The sequence below is a fragment of the Mycteria americana genome, chromosome 6, assembly GCF_035582795.1.
Source record: "Mycteria americana isolate JAX WOST 10 ecotype Jacksonville Zoo and Gardens chromosome 6, USCA_MyAme_1.0, whole genome shotgun sequence".
Lineage (NCBI taxonomy): Eukaryota > Metazoa > Chordata > Aves > Ciconiiformes > Ciconiidae > Mycteria > Mycteria americana.
The window spans coordinates 52,758,439-52,782,738 of record NC_134370.1 but is presented as its reverse complement, the minus strand read 5'-3'; the positions used below and the strand labels follow the sequence as shown (position 1 = coordinate 52,782,738).

Here is a 24,300-nt window from a genome sequence, read left to right as displayed (position 1 = left end):
ATTAAAATAATTGGGTAAGGAAGTAGAAACTGGTATCCTTGATTGTCTACAGGATAGTGAAATTCAAGACATTTCCCCCAAAAGATGAACAAAGGAAACAGTATTAGAAATGGCTCTGAAAAAGATGTGTACACTCCATAGAAGCACCATATGAACATTTAGTCTGAGCAAGTAATACAAATAGAATCTGTGAGCAGATCAGAAAGAGAGAAGGGCTATGGGACTGTAGAAGAACTGACCAAAACTTGTGATTACATGGAAATGAGGGTCTATACAAGCAAGGTTTTTTTGGCTCGAAGTTCTCTATGATATTAATTTTGGGGCTACAAACTACAATCAAATCTTGAAATTTCTCAAAAATATTTGTGCACATCTGTTTTCAAAATTTGAATTGAAAATATTATACAGATATCTTCATTCCAAAAGCAGGTGCAATACATTTGCTATAGCCTTGTGCACCATGGTGTGGGGGAGGTTGCTCTTCTGAATATTGTTTATCTTTAAGAAGCTACTTCATGGATTTCAGTGCTGCTCACAGAACCCACTGAATCTACATACTGTGACAACTACGAAAGACAGTCATGATGGTGTAAGGTGGCAGTCCCTTCTGTGTCTTTTTTAAACAAATGAGAAACCACTGGATCAATTACTGTCCCCTAGCACAAGATATGGCCAGTGTTAGAAGCTGTTATACCACATGCAGCCACAACTACATGTGCTGAAATGTTCCTGTGAGCACATCTTGTCCAGAACTAGCAACAATCCCTTTTACTTTGATAAATTCCTGTGTAGGAGGAAATAATTTGGGCTAGATGCATATGTCTATTAGCCTGTTCAGAATAATTAAATTGCTTATTGCTTATTTCTTTGTTAATATGTATGGTGTGAATTTATTCATCTACAGAAATGAGAAATACAACACAGAAAAATACTATTCTACATTTATTTGGAAGCATTATCCTTTATAGCAAGGAAAAAGTATAGCAAAGAAAACAAGATAAGCAACTCTTCTGAACCGCCTCTGATATGTAGGAACACTTTTTCAAATTTTGGCAATGCTCTATCAGCACAGTAACTGACAATCTGTCCTGATACTGCCAAGAAAAACCTTCTCATATTCTTTTTCAAAAAGACCAACAGACCAAGACAGACTCTAGGCTAGAATGACAGGTTGATCAAATCAGTCAGACAAAACAGAGGTCTCTTAAATATAGCGAGCCAATGATGATATTCATAGTTAGGTATTCTAAGGTTTTATTGCATGTAACACAGATGACTTGGGAAATGCTGCAAAATTGTGTGCACCTCTGTGTTTATAATATATCATTCCTTATTACTGAAAAACCCAGAGTAAAAAAAGAACTTACAGCAAAATTTAAAACTTTCAGCATACGTATGATAAAGTAAAATCGCTCTTGCAAAAAGGAGATATAAACCCTGATGTATACTTTTAAGTCTGCTGTGGCTGTTCAGTAGTTACTGTGATTTAAGACAAAATTTCTTAAAGCATATTAAGATAAAAAAAACCCCCAAACTTTCATGGAAAAAGTTCAGCGTGCATGTATCAAGCCCACAGAACTGCCTTGCAATTTACATAGATATCACCTACTCATTTCTAACTTCCCATCTTCACAATTGCTGTTAGCCTACATTAGAAGAAATGAACAAAAACAACTATTACAAAATGCCTTCAAATATCAAAGGTGTCTTTCCACTTTTAAGCTCATAAACTTAAAACTACTACAATAAAATAAATAAAAAGACTCAGTTATTCTTCTGATATGGCTTCTTAGATGTTTTTCAGCCTAGCTATTTGACTCCCATACCATGAAGTTCAGGTATGTGTATTAATCATCGGGCTCCAAAAATATCTCTGGTTTCTCTATTACTTTACAGTAAGTCCATTTCAGACTAAACTTAGCTGCTTTGCACAGTGAGCCGAAACATTTACAACTACTTTCAGCTTTAAACTTTACAGCTGAAAACAACAAAATTCAGCTAAAGCCCCCTCCCCTCTCTCCCTGGCACACACACTTTTAAGATATAACTGTTAATAACCTAAAATACAGCAATCTAACACTAAGAACTTTTTAAGGCTTTTGCTGAAAACACCTACCTTAGTATAATCATGGTCAGCTTATTACAAGAGTTGACTTACTAGTCAAAATACTAAGAAATGTCTGTTTCCATAGATCAGAGTTCTCTTTTTATGACTGGTTCTTGCTTTAAGCAGTGAACACAGGAAATACTTGTGTCCTGAAAGCTTACCTTCCAGTAAGTCTCTTGCCAGACCTGGTTCTGCCCCTGTGGACCGAACAAAGTCTGACAGGACTGCATCCATATCAAGAGTCATGTGATCATTCAGAGATGCTGCCAGACATGCAGCAGCAGTAGGACTCGCTGGTTGGCTAGAAGGCATCCATCTGACAAGGAGAAAAAGAAACAGGATTTTAGAATATACTCCAAAGTGATGTAAACCACATTTTTGCTCTCTTTCCCAAAGACGACTATTAAAAATGCTAAAACATTCAAGTTACAGCATATTAAAATAAACAGCATTTGTCATCCATCTCTGCTTTAGCCTAGAAGCTGTTGATCACTCACACTGGAAGGTTTTCGCTTTCTTAACATTTCATATTTTTATTGATTTTTCTTATGTGCAGCTTGTAAACAATTCTGCAACTTGAAGACTCCAATCCAGCTAAACACAGGCACTGTTCATTCAAAGCACAATCATCATGTCACTGCCACTGCTCATACACTGAAGTTTAGCAAGTATTTAAATGGTTGGCTAGCCTAGAGCTCTTTTGCCTTACTTACCAATACTAACATATACACAAGAGTGCTTAGTATTTGTTCTTTTATTTGCCTTGTCAATGCCACTTCTGTAATTTATAGTTTCTCCACTGTACTGGGTCTGGCTGGGATGGAGTTAATTTTCTTCATTCATTTTCTAGAATTGTGGCTAAACCAGCATTGATAACACATCAGTATTTTAGTCATTTCTAAGCAGTGCTTAACAAAGCCTCAAGGCCTTCTCTGGTTCCGACTCTGCCCCCCTAGTTCATAGGCTGGGGGTGGACAAGAACCTGGAAGGGGGAACAGCCAGGACAGCTGACCCCAACTGACCAAAGGGATATTCCAGACCATATAACATCATGCTCAGCAGTAAAACTGGAGTAGAGTCTTTCTGAAGTAGCCATTACTCAGAGACTGGCTGCGCATCAGTCTGCTTGTGAGAGGTGGTGAGTGATTGTCTTTGCATCACTTGCTTCCCCCCCCTGCCCCGCTTAATGAAACTATCTTTATCTTGATTCACAAGGTTTTTTTCTTGCTTTTGCTGTTCCGATTCTCTCTCCCATCCCACTGGGGAGTGAGGAGAGCAAGTGAGCAGCTGGTAGGTGCTTAGTTGCTGGCTGGGGTCAGCAAAGTCCAGGGCTTTGTACATCAAACTCCAGGATTTGTTAATGGCCACTTTCAGCTTTTGCTGTTCGCTGTGTTGTTTATCACTTTGTTTTTCTTTGCCTGTGAGAGCTATGATAAAAGCACTAGCCTTGAGTCTAATCTCGTGTTTGGCCCATGTATTGCCGCCATCCCAATACTCTGGGAATCATCTCATGGAGCCAATTAACAATTATACCTTTCTCCTCTTCTCCTTCAGGAGCAACTTTGTAGGGAAATTAAGAATGCCACCTCTCCTTCTCCTCCAGGGTAGATGTTTCCTGCCTTGTTGCAATGGCCCTTCAGTTTCTCAAACATCCCTGTATAACTGAAATGCTCGCATTATGCAGAAAGATTACAGCTGTCAGCCAGGCAAGCAAATTAGCACTTGGTCACTCTGCCACTGGGATACCGAGGCCCATAGTCAGAAATTAGAGGGTAAGGAAGCCCAGGAGCTGGGATCCCTAGCTAAGGACTGGGGAATCGGCAAAGGGAGTGGAAAAGGGACAGCAATCCACAGCCTCTGGAGGCAGTTCCTATTGAGTGTGAAGGCAATGTATCCCCTCAAGGAAGATGTGTAAGCTACTAAAGCAAGTGGACCACCACTGAGGAAGGTATCCAGTATCTGAGGGAATTAGTGGTGGTGGAGGTGATTTATAGCAACCTGGACAACAACTAGTCCTCCAAAGATCTGGACAAAATCCAGCGCATGTGGCAGAAGTTTGTATGGAACACACAGACACCATATGCCAGCACCCCGGCAATAATGGACTGGACAGACATCAAGGTACCAACTGTGGATAGACTGGCCTGCCAGCTCTGGCATTTCAAAGAAAATCTCTCTTCCTCCACAAACCTGTGGGCCTGTGTCTACTTTGTGCTGCCTACCTTGTCCAGCCTCTCGGAGGATCCTTCTGTTGTGGGATGTATGCTGAAGAACAGCAGGTGTTGACTACTACAATGAAGGTGCATGGTTGACAATATTGCATCAACCAAGAATTCCTGGTTCCCATACATGAGCTGATCGATTGTTGAGAGAGACAAGGAGTGATCAGCAAGACTCGCTCAGCTTGTAATAGTCCCATACAGCCTGCACGAAAGTCTGATGGTGGGTAGAGGCTCACAGTGGACTACTGCAGCCTCAACAGTCATGCCACCATTGTGTGCTGCTGTACCGGCCATGCTAGAACTCCAATATGAACTGGAGTCAAAGGCAGTCATCAAGTGGTATGCTACAACTGACACTACCTATGTGTTCTTCTTGATTCCTTTGGCAGCAGACTGCAGGCCACAGTTTCCTTTCACTTGGAGGGGTGTCCAATATGCCTGGAACTGACTGCCCCAGGGATGGAAGCACAGCACTACCATGTCCATGGATAGATACAGATTGCACAGGAAAAGGGTAAAGCCCCCAAACACCCACGGTACATTGACATCATCATCGTATGGGGCAACACAGTGAAAGTGTTTGAGAAAAGGGAAAAGAATAATCCAAATCCTTCTGAAACCTGGTTTTGCCATAAAACAAAGCAAGGTCAAAGGACCTGCACAAGAGATCCAGTTTTGGGGAATAAAATGGCAAGATGGACATCATATCCCAATGGATGTGATCAATAATATAACAGCCATATTCCCACCAGTTAACAAATAACAAACACAAGTTTTCCTAGACATTGTGGTTTTCTGAAGAATGCATATTCCAGTTACAGTCAGATTGTGAGTCCTCTGTATCAAGTGACATGACAGAACTATTTCAGCTGGGGTCCTGAGCACTTGACAAGCCTTTGAACAGATCAAACAGGAGATAGTATGTGCGGTAGCCCTTTGGCCAGTTGAGCCCTTGGCCTCAACTGGAGCCTATGGTAGAAAGCACTCAGAGAGACTGAAGGTCAATCTCTAGGGTTTTGGAGCCAAGGGTACAGAGGATCCAGCGTATCGGGTATGTTTCTAGCTTCCTCTATTGTAGTATTTCTACAGTTGAATTTTCAGCAGAGAAGCCACCTCCACAAACCATATCAGAAACACCTGCAACAAATATACAGTATAAACACTTGGATTGACTGAGGCTCAGCTGGGAGAGGCAGAAAGGAAGGGTCTGGCAGGATTTCGTCCCTGTTCTTCTTCTGAGAGATGCAATTAGAGTACTAGCTAATACAATCAGGGCACATGAAGGTCTTCACTGTTTTTATATCTAATTCCCCATGCCCCCCCAAAAACCCCCACCCAACCCAGCCTTCTATCCATGGATTTCTGAAGTAGCTATTATTTAATACCAGCTTAACCATAACAGAAAAGCACCAACATTTTTTTGCAAAAGTGGAGGATGTCAGGTTTCCTTCCTGGAAGGATTTGCCTGTCCCGAGGCAAAGTGACAGCAGCTTACTGTGAGAAAACCAGCATCACACCAATATGTCACTGCACTGGGTGTCGGTGGCCAGGTTCTGGTAGCGGGGGCCGCAGGGGTGGCCCCTGTGAGGAGAGGTCAGGGCTGCTTCGTGCCGGACTCAGCCGGTTCCAGCTGGTTCTGGCCGGCTCTGCAACAACCCACAGCAGGGCCCAGCTGAGCCCAGCAGCCAAGCTGGTGGCACCTCTCTAAAAACAGTCCTACTTCACAGGAAATTAGAAGGTTGATTTTCAAAGGAAGAGGAGAAAGGAGCGGCTGATATGACAGTAATTTATAAGTTTTATTTGTTTTATTATTGCTTTATTTTGTTGTATGGTCATTTATTGATGACCAATACTGTAGCTACTGTATAGTTTTTACTGTGTTTTTAAACAGTGTGTGTGGGGCAGCCTTACTGGGGTACTCTCCTTGGGGCACAATCACCTAGGGACCCGTTAGGAAGCAGATCGTGTTTCACCTCAAGTGACAGGTGACAAAGTCTGGCATGGGAGTTTTTCTTGCCAAATCCATGGCTAGCAAAAATACATCTGCCCTACTGCATTTTGTACCTACTTTTTTATTCCTGAAAAAGTGAAACCCATCCTTCTAGGCAATGTTCTCTACAAATATCAAATAAAAATTAACGCAGGCACTTCAAGAGGAGTTGGTGCTAGACAAGCTATTAAGACAGCTGGCATTCAAAACACAGTTATGCTAAAGATACCTCCGTACTTCTACCCTGCCTGCACCGGTGCAGAAACAGTGCAAAGCAAAGAAAACAGGATGAAGTTAAATGATACACAACATAAGCAAAAGCGTATGTTTTACTTTCATGCTTGTTATTCATCATTGGTCAAAGTTTACCTTTGAGCATGAATTAGATTTTTCCTGTTAATTCCTCCTCACAGGCTCAGTCGCAACTTTACCACATGCCAAGGGTAAGGACTAGCGTGGAGATTTCCTACTGGTAGCAGATGATACTGGTTGGCTCTTGCTTGTACCACAGCTACAGAGAAATTAACTGTGAAAGAAATTGGAAACCAGTTGATTTCACTGTTCCCCAAATGAAACACACAGTCCTTTCGTACTCCATGTGCAATTACCTGATTATATTTAACCTTAAAAATGGAATGCCTTTGCTTTCTTAGAAATTGCCTCATTCTGCAAGTATGTATCCCAGGTAGAATACAAACATCATTTGCCCCAGGAGGGTGGGGTCCTTCTCAGCCTCATCCATGAGGACTGACTGCAAAACCCAACTTACTCCAACAAACTGAAAGTGTGTGGGATATGGTTACACAATTACATGCTTTTCAGAATCAATGCAGATTACGCTGTTGCTAATCCTACCCACTTCATAGTCTTCTGGCCCCTACACTGTACCATTATATGTTTTATACCGCTTCTACATTTATGCTTTTATACTATTTATACAACTGTATGATTATGTTGTGGCCGCATTGGGATAAAAGGGGAGATGATCCTTTCCCCCCTCTATTCAGCCCTGGTGAGACTCATCTGGAGTGTTATGTCCATTTCTGGCTCCCCAACACAAGAAAGACATGGACATACTGGAGCAAGTCCAGTGAAGGACCACAAACTGCACATCTGGATCACCACTGCACAAGGGAAACACTTCTACAATGTAACATAATGAAGATGTAGTAACAGAAGGAAAGCTGGAAATACTGAGGTGGCTAGTTAAAAAGGAAAGCAGACACTTCAGGAAGAGAAGTACCTTAGCGGATTATGGCCAAATTTGGCAACTGAGCTTTGTGGCAACTGAATCTGTTTCAATGCAAATGAAGGACAAAAATGCTACTTTTATTAAAAAAAAAAAATACTCATACATAGATCCACTGTACTAAACAGCACTAACATCCATAGAAAAAGATCACAAGAAACTGAATACAATTAATTTCTTTAGTGACTAGGAGAAAGAATGAAATAAAACTTAACCAGCAGGATGGAAGCATATGGATCAAGCTAAAAGAGCTGGCTGCAGGTGAATGATACAAAGCATTAGTGAATTTCAGACAACAGTCAAAAGTGACTCAGTAGTATAATGACTGCTAATTTAAAAAGCACCAGCTGGGTACTCAAGTACAGTCACTATATGTGGGTGCTAGACTCCTCATAAATTTGGAAAACTGAAGTGCATATCAGTCTGAAGAAGTCAATTCATGAGTTGTCTCAGTATCAGCATTATTTCAGTATTTTCAACAGTAGTATTGAAAGATAGCCTTTTAACAGCAGAAGACAAGACCAATCTCTTTCTGCATTTATGACATCACCCATCACCTCGGACTTGCCTCCTGATTACATGATCATCAGAACCCATACAGTAACCATCTCAACAGATGCATTTCATTCTTAACTCATCCCAGCAAAGGTTATGTGAGCTGCCTGTGAAGATCTTTTCTACAAAGTAGGTTCTTTCTAGTAATGAAAAAGTTCTCTGTCTATATATAGAAAACTGGTAATATCTGTGCATTGACAGCTGATGAAAACACAGCTCACGTGCAACAGAGCCAGAGATAAGGCTAGCTGTTGTTTTACTGAAAAACAATAATTTAAAATGAAATACTATCCAGGTTCCATTATATAATGATAAATAGCTGTACAGGTAGAAAACAACTGCCTTGTGTTAGGTGCCAAGGAAGCACACCCAATCCAGACCTTCCAAATCCACAACAGGGTCAGGAAAATGTTTTTTAGTTGAACACTCCCTCTGTACCTGTGCACTATGCTATATAATTCTCTAGGCTCTGGGTCCTGCAACTGCACTTAGAACACCTGCACAAAAATATCCATGTTATTTAATTCTTCCTATTACTCATCAGACCTAACAGCACAACACAGATTAATAGTGTTTATTCAAGCAGATGTGTCTCAAAAGATGGAAGAATCAATGATGAAACATGTTAATGAATGTTAAAAATGAAAGAAAACAGAACAAACCCACCACCAATTACCTGAAGTAACACTGGGTCACTGTGTTGGATTACTTATAAATGAAGTAAGATCTACAGGACTGTGCTGACTAGCGCTGGACTCCTGCACAATTTCCATGCAAACTCCAAATTTCAACAGAGCTGAATTAAGCACATCCAATGCTATAAGAGACAACTAAAATCTCTGCTACACATGCAACTGAGGAGCAATCTGCTGTGGAAACTCATTCCTCATATACTGGGTAAGGCCTCACAAAGTCCCTGAAACATTATAAACTGAATGTGGTGCTACCAAACCCACAAATATTAGCAGCACTAGTGAAAAAAAAAAAAAAAAAAAAAAACCAAACAAACACAAAAAATCCCCCCAAACCCCCAAAGATCCCCCCCCAACCCTCTCCAAAACTCAAATACTAGGTTTCCTACTATAGCAGTATCTTACTAACTGTTAGTACTAACTACTAACTATGTACTATTTTTCTTTTTTTCATGCAGCAAACATCACCTCTACCCCATTTTGTAGCCATAATTATCACAGGTGGCAGGTGGTCTGACTGTTACTTGTACTACCTCACCCTGAAGAAAAACCTTTACAAAAAGCCTGAACTATGCATGCTCTACTCTGAAAGCAAGGAGAGAGTTGGTAGGATCATCCCTTTATACATTTGAACTAGCACTATTTTTTTCTCCAGATGGACTTGTTTTCTCAGCTCTCTAGAATTTAGGGGGGGGGGGAAACAACAAACCAAAACCCAACAAAAAAAAAAGTCTTAAAAAAATAATACCTTTGCCAGAAAACTACTATTAGCTGTGAAAACCCACCCAGATGGAATAGTAAAAACTACTAATAAGAAAACAAAATAAATTGTAAAGGAGGAGGCAGTGACTCAGAAGCCAGATGGCTACCAGACTTACTGTTCTGAGCAGATGAACATAGTCTTTCCTCACCTACAAAACCAGCACCACCTTTGATCTGGATGGCGAGTCAAAGCATTAACACAACTTATGCTTTAAATATACACACTTGCAGGAGATCTAACACAATCATCCATATTATACCCACCTGTCAATATGTATCACTCTTGTGGTTAACAGTATAGACACAAATATATACTTGCAGTTTTCCTTTCAATGGTGTCACACATGATACACAAACAGCACTTTGAACTGAATGTAAATGGAAACATCTTGACCCTCAAAACACAGTGAAGACCTTGGTTTTCACTCACTTTCTAGCCAAATATCTTACCAAAATAATTTTTTATGTATACAATGCAAATACAAGAGGCAGTGAAAGGGAGTAATCTGTTGTATATTGTAAGAAAAGGCATTTTAGAAGTATTTAAAGAAGAGATACTGATTGCTTCTAAATGTTAAGATGGGTTAATAGGACTTGAAATCAATTTAATACAATCTCAGTTATATTTATCTACTCCTTTAAGTACCTCTCTCTTAAAACTCAGTCATACTTGGAAGTAAACATTCTTCATGTGAATCTAAATTTGACTTCTTCAAAATCGAATAGCCTCATCCAGTTAAACAATATGAAGATATTTTTTTCCAAATAGGTGGGAAGAGATGCATAGGGCTAAGTAATGAAGCAAAAGCAAGTATGTTAAAACAAATCCCATGCCTCCAGAATACAAATAGCTGACAAAACAGAAGCGAGGAACAGAAAGAAAACAGCGCACAAACAGTGCACAGCAGACAAACACTCAGGAAGACATAATGATTAAACTGCAACTTAGATTTTTCACAGTTTTCAAAGAAAGGATGAAATAAGCACCATCAATAATACGCCCAGTCTCAGTGCTCCAGGAAGCCAGTGGAATGACACTCACCAACTGCATTAAACCAGTTTCCCCCCACACTTTTTTTAATTTCTCTGCAGTGTGACAAGGCTAAATGCCTATTAACGTTACTGATTCCTCTCAGCTGGTTTGGCAATATACAGGCTAAGCGCAGTCCGCTCTTGTGTTGAATGTTCATGCTGCCTGCATTTTTGGTTGTGAAGGCAGAAACACTCTGTTTGTGCACAGCTCCAGACTTTGAAAGTAATTCTTTCTGACATGCCATATTTGATGGAGCATGTCATAATTCTACAATCCTGACAATATCATGAAATTGAACCAATGCACCAAATAAGACCATTTCTTCTTAGTGAAACATTTACATTTTTTGAGCTCAGGCTGTGCAATTTCTCATTATTTTCTGCATGCAAAATGTATTTTCTTACAGTTTCACAGGGACTTCAATTTTTCAGTAAGCCAGAGAGTTTTTATTTGGTTATTACATTTCTAAAGCTGCTCTACTCTTCATTAGATAACACTTTGCCAAATGTTCATATACAAGAGAAAACCTATTACGGGAAAAACTGTAATTAAACAATCAAGTCCATTAGAGAAGATTTGTTTAGGAGGGGAACATCAGCTTTAAGGGAACCGATAGTTAATGTAGGCACTCAGCTTTTCAGATTGCCTAGTAGGAATACCATGTATATGTGATAGTAGCTAATTGTTCAGAGCATTTGTTACCCAGGTAAAAGGTGATTAAATATTAAGATACAGGACCAATCTGAAATATTGGATAATGCTCTGCCAAGAGTAGCTGAAAGGAACGACATTGAATTTCTAATGTTTCTGCACCAATGAAGACACAATCTTGTGAATACTGTGGTTTCTCTACAGGAAGACTACCTTACTCCCAACATGAAAGTTCTCCCTACCCTTTATCTGGGTTAACTTCAATGTTATTTAACACACTACGACCTCAATTCAGTAAACTTTTTGTATTCAGAGTAACCCTTCAATCATGCTTTGTTTCAGTGTTCCCCTGAATAGCTGGGGACTTCTATCTCTATGTTTAGATACATATATTTTTATTTCTGTACAGATACAGTCAGGTCTCCGTCCAAGATATAGTTGGAAAAATCAGGAACAATTACTCATACAAACACGTTTCTGTTTTCCAGTATTCAAAGTGGAACTAGAAGGTAAAAACAAAAGACAGACATTGGCAAAGCCTCTTCTGGAATACTGGGAGCAAGTTCAATAACTTATGTTTCAGAGAGATCACCTCAGACTGAAACAAGTGAAGTGAAAGGCTACAGATCATTAGAAGTTAAGTGTTTTATCTTAGGATAAGTCACTAAAAGAGCCTGGATTGCAGAGCCAATGAAACAAGGTTGAGAACTGGATTGAGACTGCTCTTCATAAATACACCAAGCCACAAATAAATATAGTCTGGAAATAAAGACAGGGCTCCCAGTGACAGAAGCACTGGGAACAATCTTAGAAGCTGGGGAGAAAATACTGAACTATTGTAAAAAAATAGTACAATACCACATCCTGCAGTAACAGGAAACCAGACTTAAAAAACTGGACAGTTTTCTTGCAATCCTATGGCCTCTTTTTTCACACTACCGAATAAGCTGAGTTTCTAGGAAACCCTTTCAGGGGTTATTCTCACTGGGCAATGGAATAAGATGGTCCTCATTGCAACATTAAAACAATTTCTATATGACAAAAATCTATATTGAACCTTTTCCCTTTCTCTCTGTAATTTCCACTTGGAAAATTATACAAGAAGTTTACACACACATAGGAATTTGCTTACTACTGTAATAGGACATACACATATGGATGGGGTTTAGATACAGATGCAAAGAAAATATCAGAAGTTTAAAAGTGAGATTCTTCCTGAAAACAAGTTTACACAGTAATTTGTATTGGTGAAAAACAACACCTTGAATTCACAGCAGTATTTTATAACCCCTTTTCAAAGGTTATAGTGATTATACCTGAAGAATTGGCATAAGAACAAATTGTCTCTTTGGAAAAAAGTCTTCTCCTCCCTAGTTTCTGGTTTTCTAATAAACAAACATGTAGCATATATTAAAATATAGACTATATTGTAAATGTTTATTTTGTATGTAAATATTGAGGATATAATACAGCGTATCAATAAAAAAGATACGTGATGGCCTCAACAACATACTAAGCTTAGTTGACAAGGTTTTTTTCCTCTGTAAAAAACCTCAGGGTTTTTTCTTTGACCCATTTTTTTAAAACTTACACTCCATTGATAAAACATGTAAGCACTAGCTATAAGAATTCACACATCTTTACTAAGCTGATGATAATTATACATCTGATAAGTGGTTTTATTAAAAAAAAAACAAACAACCCCCCCCAAACAACCACTAGTATATAACCGTGTTGCTAAAAATGTAATCACATTTAATTTTTTTGGTGTGGAGCAAGCATGGCAAATGCGTACACATTAAAGTGTTAACAGCTCACATAAAGGTAATGTTATTCTCTACACCTACAATTCTCTACCTTTCCAAGGAACCTAATGGCAAGCCAATGTTATTTTCCAGAACACGTCTTGTTTTGTTCCCTGTCAACTAGACTGCTATTAATTCTTGGCGGGACAGGAAAAATTAATACTTTTTGCAGGGATAAAAATAACTGTTAAAATATGAGACTCCAAATTCTAACAGAAATACGGGTTCAAGATACCAAACACTGAAGACAAATGGAAGAATCCCCGAAGAGCTAAGCAAAGTATGTGCAATGAGAAAATCTCATTGATGTTTTATAGAGTTGTAACAGTATGGTGTAAACTGTAAGTGTATATTGAGTCACATTCATCTAAAGCTCTTCTATACAAATCATTGTAGTAGCGGTTCAAAAACCCACAGAACCATGTGCTTAGTTTTAAGCACATGCCGAAATCCTGCCCAAATCAGAGATAAAAAGACTCTGCTGCTTTGGTTCCCCAGGCAGTGTGATGAACCAATTGCTACTGATTTGAATCACCTGCCTTAGCATTTCTCCAAGAATTTTACAAGTTCCAAGTATCCTATCAGAGGATTGAAGTGTTTTTTCTTTTGTTTTTATTTCCCTCTAGTAATGAAACTAGACCCGTTCTTCCACAGCCTGCATCACTGCCATTCAGTCCAAATTTCTACCTGGAATCTACAGCTGGGGCCCAGCTAAACTACTGTTTGCAACTCGGGCTGTAACACCAACTATCCAAAGACAGCTGTAGCCTTTTACTTGTAGGAGCAATACAGCTTTTGACATGATCATTCTTCCTTTGTTTCCCTTAGTACTTAGCACTCTCCTTGGTCTTTAGATCCTCCTCCACAATTTTAATTTACAAAAAAAAAAAACCTAAAAAAAAAAAAAAAAAAAGAAAAGATCAAAAGCTCTCTCAGAGGACAGGGGGACAGCTGGGGGTAGAAGCGTTCTGCTTACAGACCACAGCATGGTCATTTAAGAAAGTGGAGACAGGCTATTTTTTGCCAACTGTAGAATTTGGTCACTGGTCTGAAATGCACTTTTTCCTCTCAGATTCACAAGGAATAGACTAAGTCAATTCTTCTTTTTCCTCTTAGACTATGCTCAGAGGATGACAGTTGAAGGTAAGAAGGATATTTTGTTTCAATTAGCAAGGTGGCAGAAGGCAAGTCTACTAATAATATCAATGCCCTATACATAAATGCAAATTTAAAAAACCAACCAACCAAAAAAACCCCCCCAAAACAGTCCACAGTCTTAAATTAGCACCTCAATAAAGCGCACAGGCATGTTCCAACATGCTACTATTTGGCTTATTATTTATCTTTATTTTGCACTAGGATGAAATCTGGCTGGTACCATCCAGCATAGTTGAATTTTTTTGTATGGATGACCAGACCTGTTCTGTCACCTTATCTCCTTTTGCAGCATTAGAACATATTTAAGCTTGAGAAACTTGCAAAATGATGTACACATGCAAATCCTGGCCTTCCATGTTTCACTTGTAACTGCTGATCCCAGTCAGCCAGAAAATGCCACTTAGGATCATGCACTAGTGAAGGAGATACAGAAGTATGGAAGATAACACTGTCTTAACACTTTGAACTTGTCTGCTGCAGATACCTTTAAACTTTTTAATCTAGCATGTTTCAGCAAGACTGACTATTCTCCTGCTACACCATCAAGATGGTCCTCTATCACTGACAGTACAGGGTTTGGCTTTACATACCTACCTAGCTGCTAATCCCGGTAGCTATCTCTGAAGGTATATTTAGTTATGGGCACCTCAGAGTGAACCCCTGCTTGTAACAGAACAGAACTCAACACTTTTTTAGGTTGGGGCTTTTTTTTTTTTGGTTTTGTTTGTTTGTTTGTTTTTTGGGTTTTTGTGTCTGTGAAAATGATACAGCTAGTAAGTTTAAGTCATAAATGAACTAAAATATTGCTTCTTAATACAGTTTGTTGGCTTACAGAACTAAAGGGCAAGCAGGCAATCTCCCTGCATTTGCACAATGCAGATGAAGTTATGAAGTATATTCTTGTCCTGTTTGTTTTGAATCTATAAACTTTGCCTCCAAAAGCTACAGGCAACTTCTTGCCCAAACTTTGCATAATTATGCAAACAACTACTAATGGATAGTTAAGAATAATTACAAAAGTGTACTTCAAATTTTCAGCAAATGAAAAGGAAATAATTCTATTCAGGACACTGTTATGAGTTAAACAGAAGCTACCTAAATAATCTCTTTACTGAAATGCTCACTCTAATTTACTTGAAAACCTCCAAATGTTTCTGAAAACATTAATTACTTTTAATTAGTCTCACATTTGACAATTTTTTCATTGTTCTTTGCTTGTTTCCATAACCCTGAAGGTTTAAATTTTGGCAGTTTAACATCTATATTTGTTTAAATAGCAATGGATTAAAATCTCTGTATGGCCCTTCATAAATTCACGTCGCTTAGTTCTTATCTTCTTGATACATTTGTATACTTATAATTAAATGACTTTTACTGCTTGCAGAAATAGCAGCTTATTTTCTTATTTTTTCTTTGCCCTTTGAATTTAAATGGCCCAGCAATTTGACAACTACATTTAATAGAGATTTGCTGTTATTCAAAAGGGGGGTTGTGTGTCAATAAGAATCCAGTATTTAGACTGCCACAAGCCATGTGTCATCTGCAGATGAGTACATTACCCAATCAATCCACTACTAGAGTGACTACACTAAATCAATAATGCTTATTTATGTATTACTTCTATAAAATATATCCTTGGACAAATCTACCATAGTGATTATGTTAAGTCAAAACTGAAACATGCTAACTTTGAATTCTGAAAGGGAAAATTTCAGCAATAATTACCTTTCCCAGAGAAATAAAAACAGAAAAGATTTTTCTTGAAAGGTGTCTACTTTTGCACACAATTTTCTTCTGGGTTTTTTTGTTTGTTGGTTGGTTGGTTGGTTAACAAGTATTAGTATGACTATAATACTTCATCCTGGAAGCATGATTTTGGGTTTTTTTTAAATCAACTAAAAAATAACCAGGAGGAAGAGCTCAATTTCAGAGAAATTCCAAAGCAGAAGCTACATAACATGAAGTCTTTTAAAATTCCAGCCTGACTGTTGACAGCTGTGTATGACATTGTGCAACTCTCAAAATTTAAAAGGAGAAATTATCTGGCAAATTACTCAACAGCATCTCTAGCTATGTGAAGAAAGGTGTACAGATTTGTAATTCAGTTTTATTTATTTATTTACCATGATCCAGTAATTGGAAGGAGGAAAACAAACACAAGGTGTTCAGAGAAAAGTTATGTCAAAGAGGAGAAAGCAGAGGTAAAACATGACTGCACAGTCTAAAAAACCACATAGAAATCAGTTCAGGCACATCAAGGTATGTAGCTAGTGCTACTCTAGGTATCACATAGTATATTCTGGGTTTCAGCCACTGCTCCAGAAGTGTATGGGTCTGCGTCATATTTGGTAGTCCCATGTGGCTATCCCAGATAATACAGGGTTTTCAAAATGGCAATACATGTCTATGTGTAAGTAAGGTAGCTGAAACACCTATTTCTACCTATAATACTTATCAGGTGTGTATTTAGGTACCTGAATCACACCTGAAATACTGAAAGATCCAGGACTTGGGGATTTATTTATTTAAATGTCCACCTTAATTTGTCAAGGCTGCACAAGACCATAAATAAATACAAACAACTGGACAGAAATTCTGACATCAAGTTTCCCCAGAAAATTCTTAAGTTCTCAAGAAGGTTTTTTCCTAGACATGATGACTTTAGTTGGAAAGACACACAGTGTCTCAATAAACACATTCAAACAGAAGCTCGCTCTGTTTCCTAACAAAAGTAGCTTTTGGGTGATCGAGCAACAACCAACAAAACTCGTTACAAAGAAATAATCCACACCTTTTGATCACTCATTATATCCTAGCTCCCTCTGCAGTGATTTCACTGTTCCCAGAGATTCCAGGCCTTCAACTTCTACAAAATCTCTCTAGTATTGCCCTAACTTGCATGGCACTGATGCTGCCTACCAGCAGGATACTCCAGCCCACCAGAAATTCAGATTTGACCATGAATCACTGGACACAAGGCAGCTTTTTCACACAATGCATAAAGCTGCTTAAGCACTCTGAGAACAGATCTCACAGATCATAGTGGACTTAATAATTGAAGTTAAGAGTAGGTACTTACGCTAAGACTCCTATAACACAGAATTTTAAAGGCCAATTAAAAGAGAGCATATCTCTTAAGTATTTTACTTTTACACTTTGTATTCATCCCATTCAAATTAGATTAGAGATTATTTTGCCAGCCTTGCACCTGTTTTGTTTTAAACAGACTTTTATCTTCAAATAGCTTTCAGTTTTAGCTGCCAAGAATATAAAGATGAAACCCATTTTCATTCTCACACTCAGAAGAACATCTTCCATAGAACTAAATGTATGTTATACACTTTTATCAGAGATGAAATGGACTTAAATTTTGCAATCTGTTTTGTACAACTAAGCCCATGCTGCTCACAGAACTCCAATGAAAGAAAAAAAGTATTATTCAGGAAACATATCTGTACAAACTGTACCATTTAAGCTATTGTACGCTTCACCAAAACGCTCCTTAAAGCCCCTGTACTGAGCTAGGAAAACCAGCTCCAAAGTCATACAGACATCTTTAATCTGACTCCATTCAAATTAGCTGCACTTGCCTGAGTTCCACCACCAGAATGGCAAATCACTCCATTAAGAGGCACTGCATAATTACATTATAGAAGGGACATGTGGTCACAACTTATTTGCAATAATAATCACCCAGTTCTGCAAAATCCATAAAAAATGCTTCAGAAAGTTGCTGGATGGATAAGATCTTGACAGCTGATGTAGTTACAGTGATGAATTAAAAGGCATTAGTTGAAGCAGCCAAAATAACAACTACCTAACAAAAGGTAACATGCTCTAGACCTGATAGCAAAGTGGGGTATTTATATGTTAATAATAAAACGTGGACTCTAAAACACGTAAGATAACAAGACAACATTTAGTGACTAGTACAATTATGGGCCATCCACCTTCTCAAGAATAAAATATCAGAGTTATAGGAACAAAAGGTGAAAGACAAGAAAGAAGAAAAATAAAAGTGCCAATCTGGTTTTATTACTAAGGTTTTGTCTACACAATGGGACCCAGGAAAATTAACCCAAATTAATTTAACTGGATTTGTCCATGTCCATTAAATTCCTTTGCAAACACTTTCATCTGGAAGTAAAATGTGGCCTTGATTTGGTTTGGCTCATCTTGCCTTCAAGGTGAATTAAACTAAATTCACTGGAGGCCACTTTAATTAAGAATGGGAGAGTGCATAGAGAGACTTGGTGGGATCTAAGCTGCCCTCTTTAAATTCCTACATTTAGTTGACTTGCATCAGTTTTCCTCAGTATCTTCTGTAGACAAGCCCTGAACTGATACATTAGACAGAGAAGTGAAAAAATAGAGAATGAGGGAAGCTATGCTGAAGAATCCTCAGTCACGACACTAAACCCCTGCAGGAACGATGGAAGAAGAGCTACTATCCAAGAGAAGAGAATTATTCAACTATTTTAAGTTCAGTTCTAGGAAGAATACCACCAAAGTCCAGAGATCAACTGGGAAGTATTTTAAAAACGCAGCTACATTTCAGTTTACAGAAATGCTATTTATTTAAAACTTCTACTATTTGCTTATTTATTTAAATTATTTGAAGCTAGAGCTATTGATAAAGGACACCACTAAATCATCTTTGGAGGCAATTTATTTAAGAATTAGAGGTTACAACCTAGTATTGGAGGCTAAGATAAAAGAAAGTAGAAAAGAAAAATTGAAAAGATCATGCTGCGTTTAAGAGCTATGGCACACTCTCACTGAAGAAACATTAGGGAAAGCTAGAGACACTCACTCAATACCTTAAAATATCTGAGTCCCCATAAAATCTTCTGAAACACCTACAGTCACTGATAACACTGGTAACAACTGAGAAGTCCTCTACTTGCACTCCACCACCGATGGCAGCCTAGCAAAAAGCACTGCACCAGTCCTATGTCAGATGCACATGCAGGAGGATTAATTCATCTGCTCAGATGTTCTGCTGGAACATTTTTACAACTGTATTTTCATGGAGCTTCAGAGGGTTTTCATAACACTATTGTTCTTACTCAAGAATGATTACATTCTCAGAGGGAAAAAAATGTCATGGATAAACAAGAAGTCCACAGAAATAGGGGTCCAGAACTGAAATAAAGAAGCGGGAGACAGAGCCTTTCCAAGTAAGGATCCTCTACATCCCTTCATCAGTATTTTTTCAGGATAAAACACCACCATTGCTATCATGTTTTTGCTTTCATATAGGACAACAGATAAAGAGAATGAACGTAAGGCAATTACAGTGTTTCCCTTATTTTATTCACAAGGGCCCTCATAGTGTGTTAATTGTATTCTGGCAGAAAGCAGCAGTGCAAGAGAAATGTAATGCCACTGATAAAATTGGAATTTCCCTAAAACAAAGACCTTCATTTTAAATGAAATTCAAGTATCAATTATTCTTTTATCTGGAAGAGTGATAAACAAGTAGGCAGTATTATACTGTACTGGAAATATAACAATTAGGGTTTCAAATATTAATCTGAGACCTCTTATTAAGTGCAAGTTTCATTAAGTAACGTGCATCTCTTCCACTAGAATATAACTCTACAGAAGCAATATGAACAAGCTAGATTTTTTCCTCATTCAGAATTTTCTCCTTTTTTTTTCCTCATTTATAAATTTTTCCTGATGCTGCAAGAAGATATTGTTTCCAAATATTGAACATATTCATAAAGAAGGTATGCTAGCCAAAACTCTAATCTTAACACAGTTTTCTCTCACAAAAACATGTATCATATACTATCCAAATACTCTGCATGCATAAAATTTACTTCAGTATGTAAAAAGCAAGATGTCTGAATAACCATTATTGCATATATATAACGTGGAGTTTCATTAATTCATTAATTTCAAGTTTGCATTGCATTAAAAATGAAACACTTGAGCCTATAGGCACCACGAAATGCATGCAGCTCAACAACCAACACAATGAAGACCAGCTTAACCACTTGCTGTTTCTTACATTTTGAGTTATTTAGCACCCTATTTCTACATGGCAAATTCTAAAATTAATTGTCATAGCAACAGGAGTCTAAGTCTTCATTTACAATGCAGATAATCTTTTTGATCATGTTATTCGTGCATAACCCCATAGCTTCTGATTTGCAATGTAATGCAGTCAACTTTTAATGGGGGGCGTGGGGAGAGGAACAGAACACACAGGTATGATACATTGGCATACAGTGGTCAGGAAGCAGCTCAACCTCAACCTCTGCTTTACAGCAAGTTATTTCCTCCTATACTTTCATTTAAGAACAAACAGCTGCTGCTGAAAAGCCAGACTGCTAAGATTAGTTCTCTTGTAAAGGCTGCTTATTCTTGAGCTGCAAATAGATACACAGCTGATTCAAGCTACCTTTAAGCAAGTTTTTTATTTGACTTACTTACAATAGACTTTAGATAAGAGTTCCTTGAGGCATGTGTCAGATGGGCGTTATGCTGCTGGTTTTTGGTGAGGAAAATAATCCATTTTTGCCACAGTAGAAGGTATGAATAAACAAAATTTTGTCCCCTGAGAAATCTGGAAAAAAGAAGTAGTATATTAATCATTGTATTTATTCTATGCTATTTGAATAATAATAACTGCCAAAAATCAACTTCACCTTTGACCTTAGGAGCCTAACGGATGTATTACTCTCAATGCAGATAAATTACCATATATAATAATTTGCATTAAGAAGATTACTTGGGCACAACCCAGACAATTAAGAAAAAAAAAAAGAATTATGAATGTGCAAAAATATCCTTATAGCTATCCTATGTGAAAATGGTAATTCACGCTTAAAAATTCCTCTAACAGTTCTCTTCCTTAAGATTCAAACACACCTTTGGAAGTTTTTCTTCTCATAAGCTATCAAAACTTAAGGTAATGAACTAGTGAAGACTGATCCAGGAGAAGACTCAATTAGGATAGCCATTTTCTTTCATGGAAAAAAGGGATAACATACAAAGAAAGAAGGAACACTACTTTATTCATGGGATTTATTTATTTTTAAAAGGAACAGCATTTCCCTTCACATATAATCTACTCCTGTCTCTTAAGTATAAACCCTGCTGCTTGCAAATACATAATCCAAATACTATAAGCTTTACCTTACTATTTTAAAAGGCACTTAACAACCAGTTTTACTGTTTCTGTTTTTTTTAATCCATTCACAAAACTCATATGCTGGTAACTGAGCTCAGCCTTATCAAAATCAGGATTTAACAGATATCTGCCCAAACCCTTTCATCACAGAAAACATTCCTTCCGATAATGCTTTTAAAACAGGTAGAAATATAACAAGGTCCACAATTTTTATGAATTTGTGAGAATTATGATATGAAAACAGAACGTTATATTATTTCTCATTATCTCCTAGAATATATATGGAAATAACCAAATCTCAGTAAATAACAGTCCTTATGCAAAAAATCCCAGTTGTCTGTGCAACAAGTCAACTGTAACATGAAGTGTTTGTGAGCTAATATATAGTACTTAATAAGATTCCTAGCTTTTTTTTTTCCCTCGCCATGATACATTTTCATGCAAGAATCATATATCTGGCAAAGAATGATCTTCAATTCTTTGTTGGAACTTACTTACGAATCTACCACATCAGAGATATCCTCGTACAGAAGTAGATTATTTTAAAGTTCAGAATAACATAAAAAGAATCATTTCATGCATTGCAAAGGAAATAAAAGCAGCAGTCAAACCGCATTTGCTTATGATCCTCATCTTTATTACCCTCAGAGAACTTAAGAAAACAATTGTAAAACCCTCATCAACTTAGAGAAGTAACTCTTAATAGCTCTAACACTTTCAAAGATAATTCAACTGCAAGGGATAGAAATAACCATTGAGTGTGAATCTGCATCAACATTTCCGTGTATACCATGTTAACAAACTGAAATATCTACACTATGAAACTCCTATTAGCTATGGGGGAAATAACTAAAAACTCTGTTATGCAGCCTTCAAAATCAAATGATGATGTTTCTGCTAAGGAGACGTAACACTTATCACTGCCCTGGAAATAAACAAGCAGTCAACATATATTCCTTTTTTCAGCTACATATTAACAAACAATGATAGAAACATTTTTATAGTTTTAACACATCAGCTGCACAGAAAAACAAACCCTTTCCATCCAACACTCAACCTACTTCTTCAGTTGAAAGAGGATTTAATGTATGTTCTTGCAGTACGTACTTTTTTTAGCAAATCATAGAATTGCTTAGGTTGGAAAAGACCTTTAAGACCTTTAACTGTTAACCTAACACTGCCAAGTCCACCCCTAAACCATGTCCCTAAGCACCACATCTACACATCTTTTAAATACCTCCAGGGATGGCGACTCAACCACTTCCCTGGGCAGCCTCTTCCAATGCTTGATAACCCTTTCAGTGTACCATTTAAATGTACCATTTAAACTACACTAAAAATTATACCATTTCGTTTGCTGTTGTAAATAAGTGAGCTAAAAGATTACTAGGGATACTATGATTGTTAGGGCACAAGGAAACGCACATAGCTCAGCCCTTTTTGGCATTTCTCACACATGCACACTGTAGCTTCAAGAATTTATTTAGTTTTCTGGGTTTTTTTTTTTAGTTTTTATCTGTTTCACTGAACACTTTCTTTAACTTGATAGTACAGTGTGCAAAAATTCAAGCTTATACATAACGTTCAGTGAGATTTATAGCAGTTATTGCTATCCCTGCAAATAATTTCTTCAGTCATTCTGTGAAATGCAAGTTCTTCCTTACTCTTCCTTACAAATGGCCTAGCGTATGGGAGATTATAATCATAATCTATGTAGGAATTGAACATTAAGGCTCACTTAGATCTGAAGAACTTAATTTTGTTGTTATGAATAGTCCTTCTGAAAGAGCCTTCTCCCTTCTCTTTACCCATTGAGTACAGAGCAAGCATAGGCTAAGGTTAGCTGCTGTGAATACTCAGTTTAAGATCAACCTTAAATACTGCTTACTCTGTCTGTTGTGTTCCCCTGTATAGTGGGCCAATAAACTGAAGAATGCTCCCCATAGGTCCACAACTTGGTCCATGACAAATTATACAGAGATATAAATATACAGAATAAAATTATCATTAGCTATCAAAACGTTCATAGTGTAATCTCAGCTGCAATTCCTTTATAATTCTGGGGACAAATTTTGAATTTATCTTTTTACATTTGCATGGCTCCTGCAATGACTTGTGTGTGAAGTTAGCAAAGAAAATGAGGAAACAAAGATTAAAGATGCTACATATATATTTCAAAACAAATAACTTTATCTCAGACAGGTCTTTTGAGGGTAAGAAGGAGTCTTAGCAATATCAGCTGAGGCCAGACGGCAGTATTCTTCATTAAGAATGAATATTCACAGTAACTTTCTCAGTTTTTCCCTGTTTTTGTCTGACATTTCAAAGTAATCACTGACAAGGAGCTGAAGAAGCTTCCTCCACTCAGTTTTTAGAAGTACCTCAATTCTCTTCTGAGACTCTCATGCAATCCTTGTCCTAAACTCAAAAAGGATCCCATTTTCCACTTCTACTTCTGACACAGGACTGAAATACTTTCTACAATCTTCTCAGCAGCTTAGGACCAGCTACACAGAGTTGAAAACCTTCTCTGCTTATATTCTGTTGAACCTGGATCAGTGTCTCCCCACAAAGTCTCAAGTGTGTGCTCACTTCCATTATTTTTGTTTCATGCATACAGTCTGAAGTAGTTTTAGGACAAGACAAAAACATTATCTTTTATAACATCAGCTTTGTGCTTAGTTTCTGTTAAGACTAGGCTTCCTCAGTGTAAGTTCTACATTCAGAACAAGGCCTTACCTACAGTTACATTGCTCAGTGGTTCTTTGCAAAGACTTCATTTAGCTCAAGCAACACATGAAGGAAAAGATGTCTATAATAATAAGGAAGCAGTAATATTTAAGAAGTGATAACAAGATCACCTGAAGGAAGAGGTTTTTATGTTAGAGATGGCCACTGTCAGTATGCAGGTCCTCTTAAAGAGAAATGACAA

At 37.7% G+C, this 24,300-nt stretch overlaps 1 protein-coding gene across 6 annotated transcripts in view; it reads right to left on the bottom strand.

The window, feature by feature from the left end:
* The window catches only part of OTUD7A (OTU deubiquitinase 7A), a 148,237-nt gene that overhangs the window by 55,506 nt on the left and 68,431 nt on the right, over nucleotides 1-24,300 (bottom strand). For 4 of the 6 annotated variants that reach the window (XM_075505823.1, XM_075505824.1, XM_075505820.1 and 1 more), the window contains 3 exons: nucleotides 20,669-20,801; nucleotides 6,689-6,845; nucleotides 2,269-2,423 (listed from right to left, as the gene is read on the bottom strand). In XM_075505823.1, the coding sequence (XP_075361938.1) occupies nucleotides 2,269-2,419 (151 nt within the window). In that variant the 5' untranslated portion in view covers nucleotides 2,420-2,423; nucleotides 6,689-6,845; nucleotides 20,669-20,801. The remainder of the gene's footprint in view (nucleotides 1-2,268; nucleotides 2,424-6,688; nucleotides 6,846-20,668; nucleotides 20,802-24,300) is intronic. The other 2 variants (XM_075505822.1, XM_075505825.1) reach the window with 2 other exon arrangements.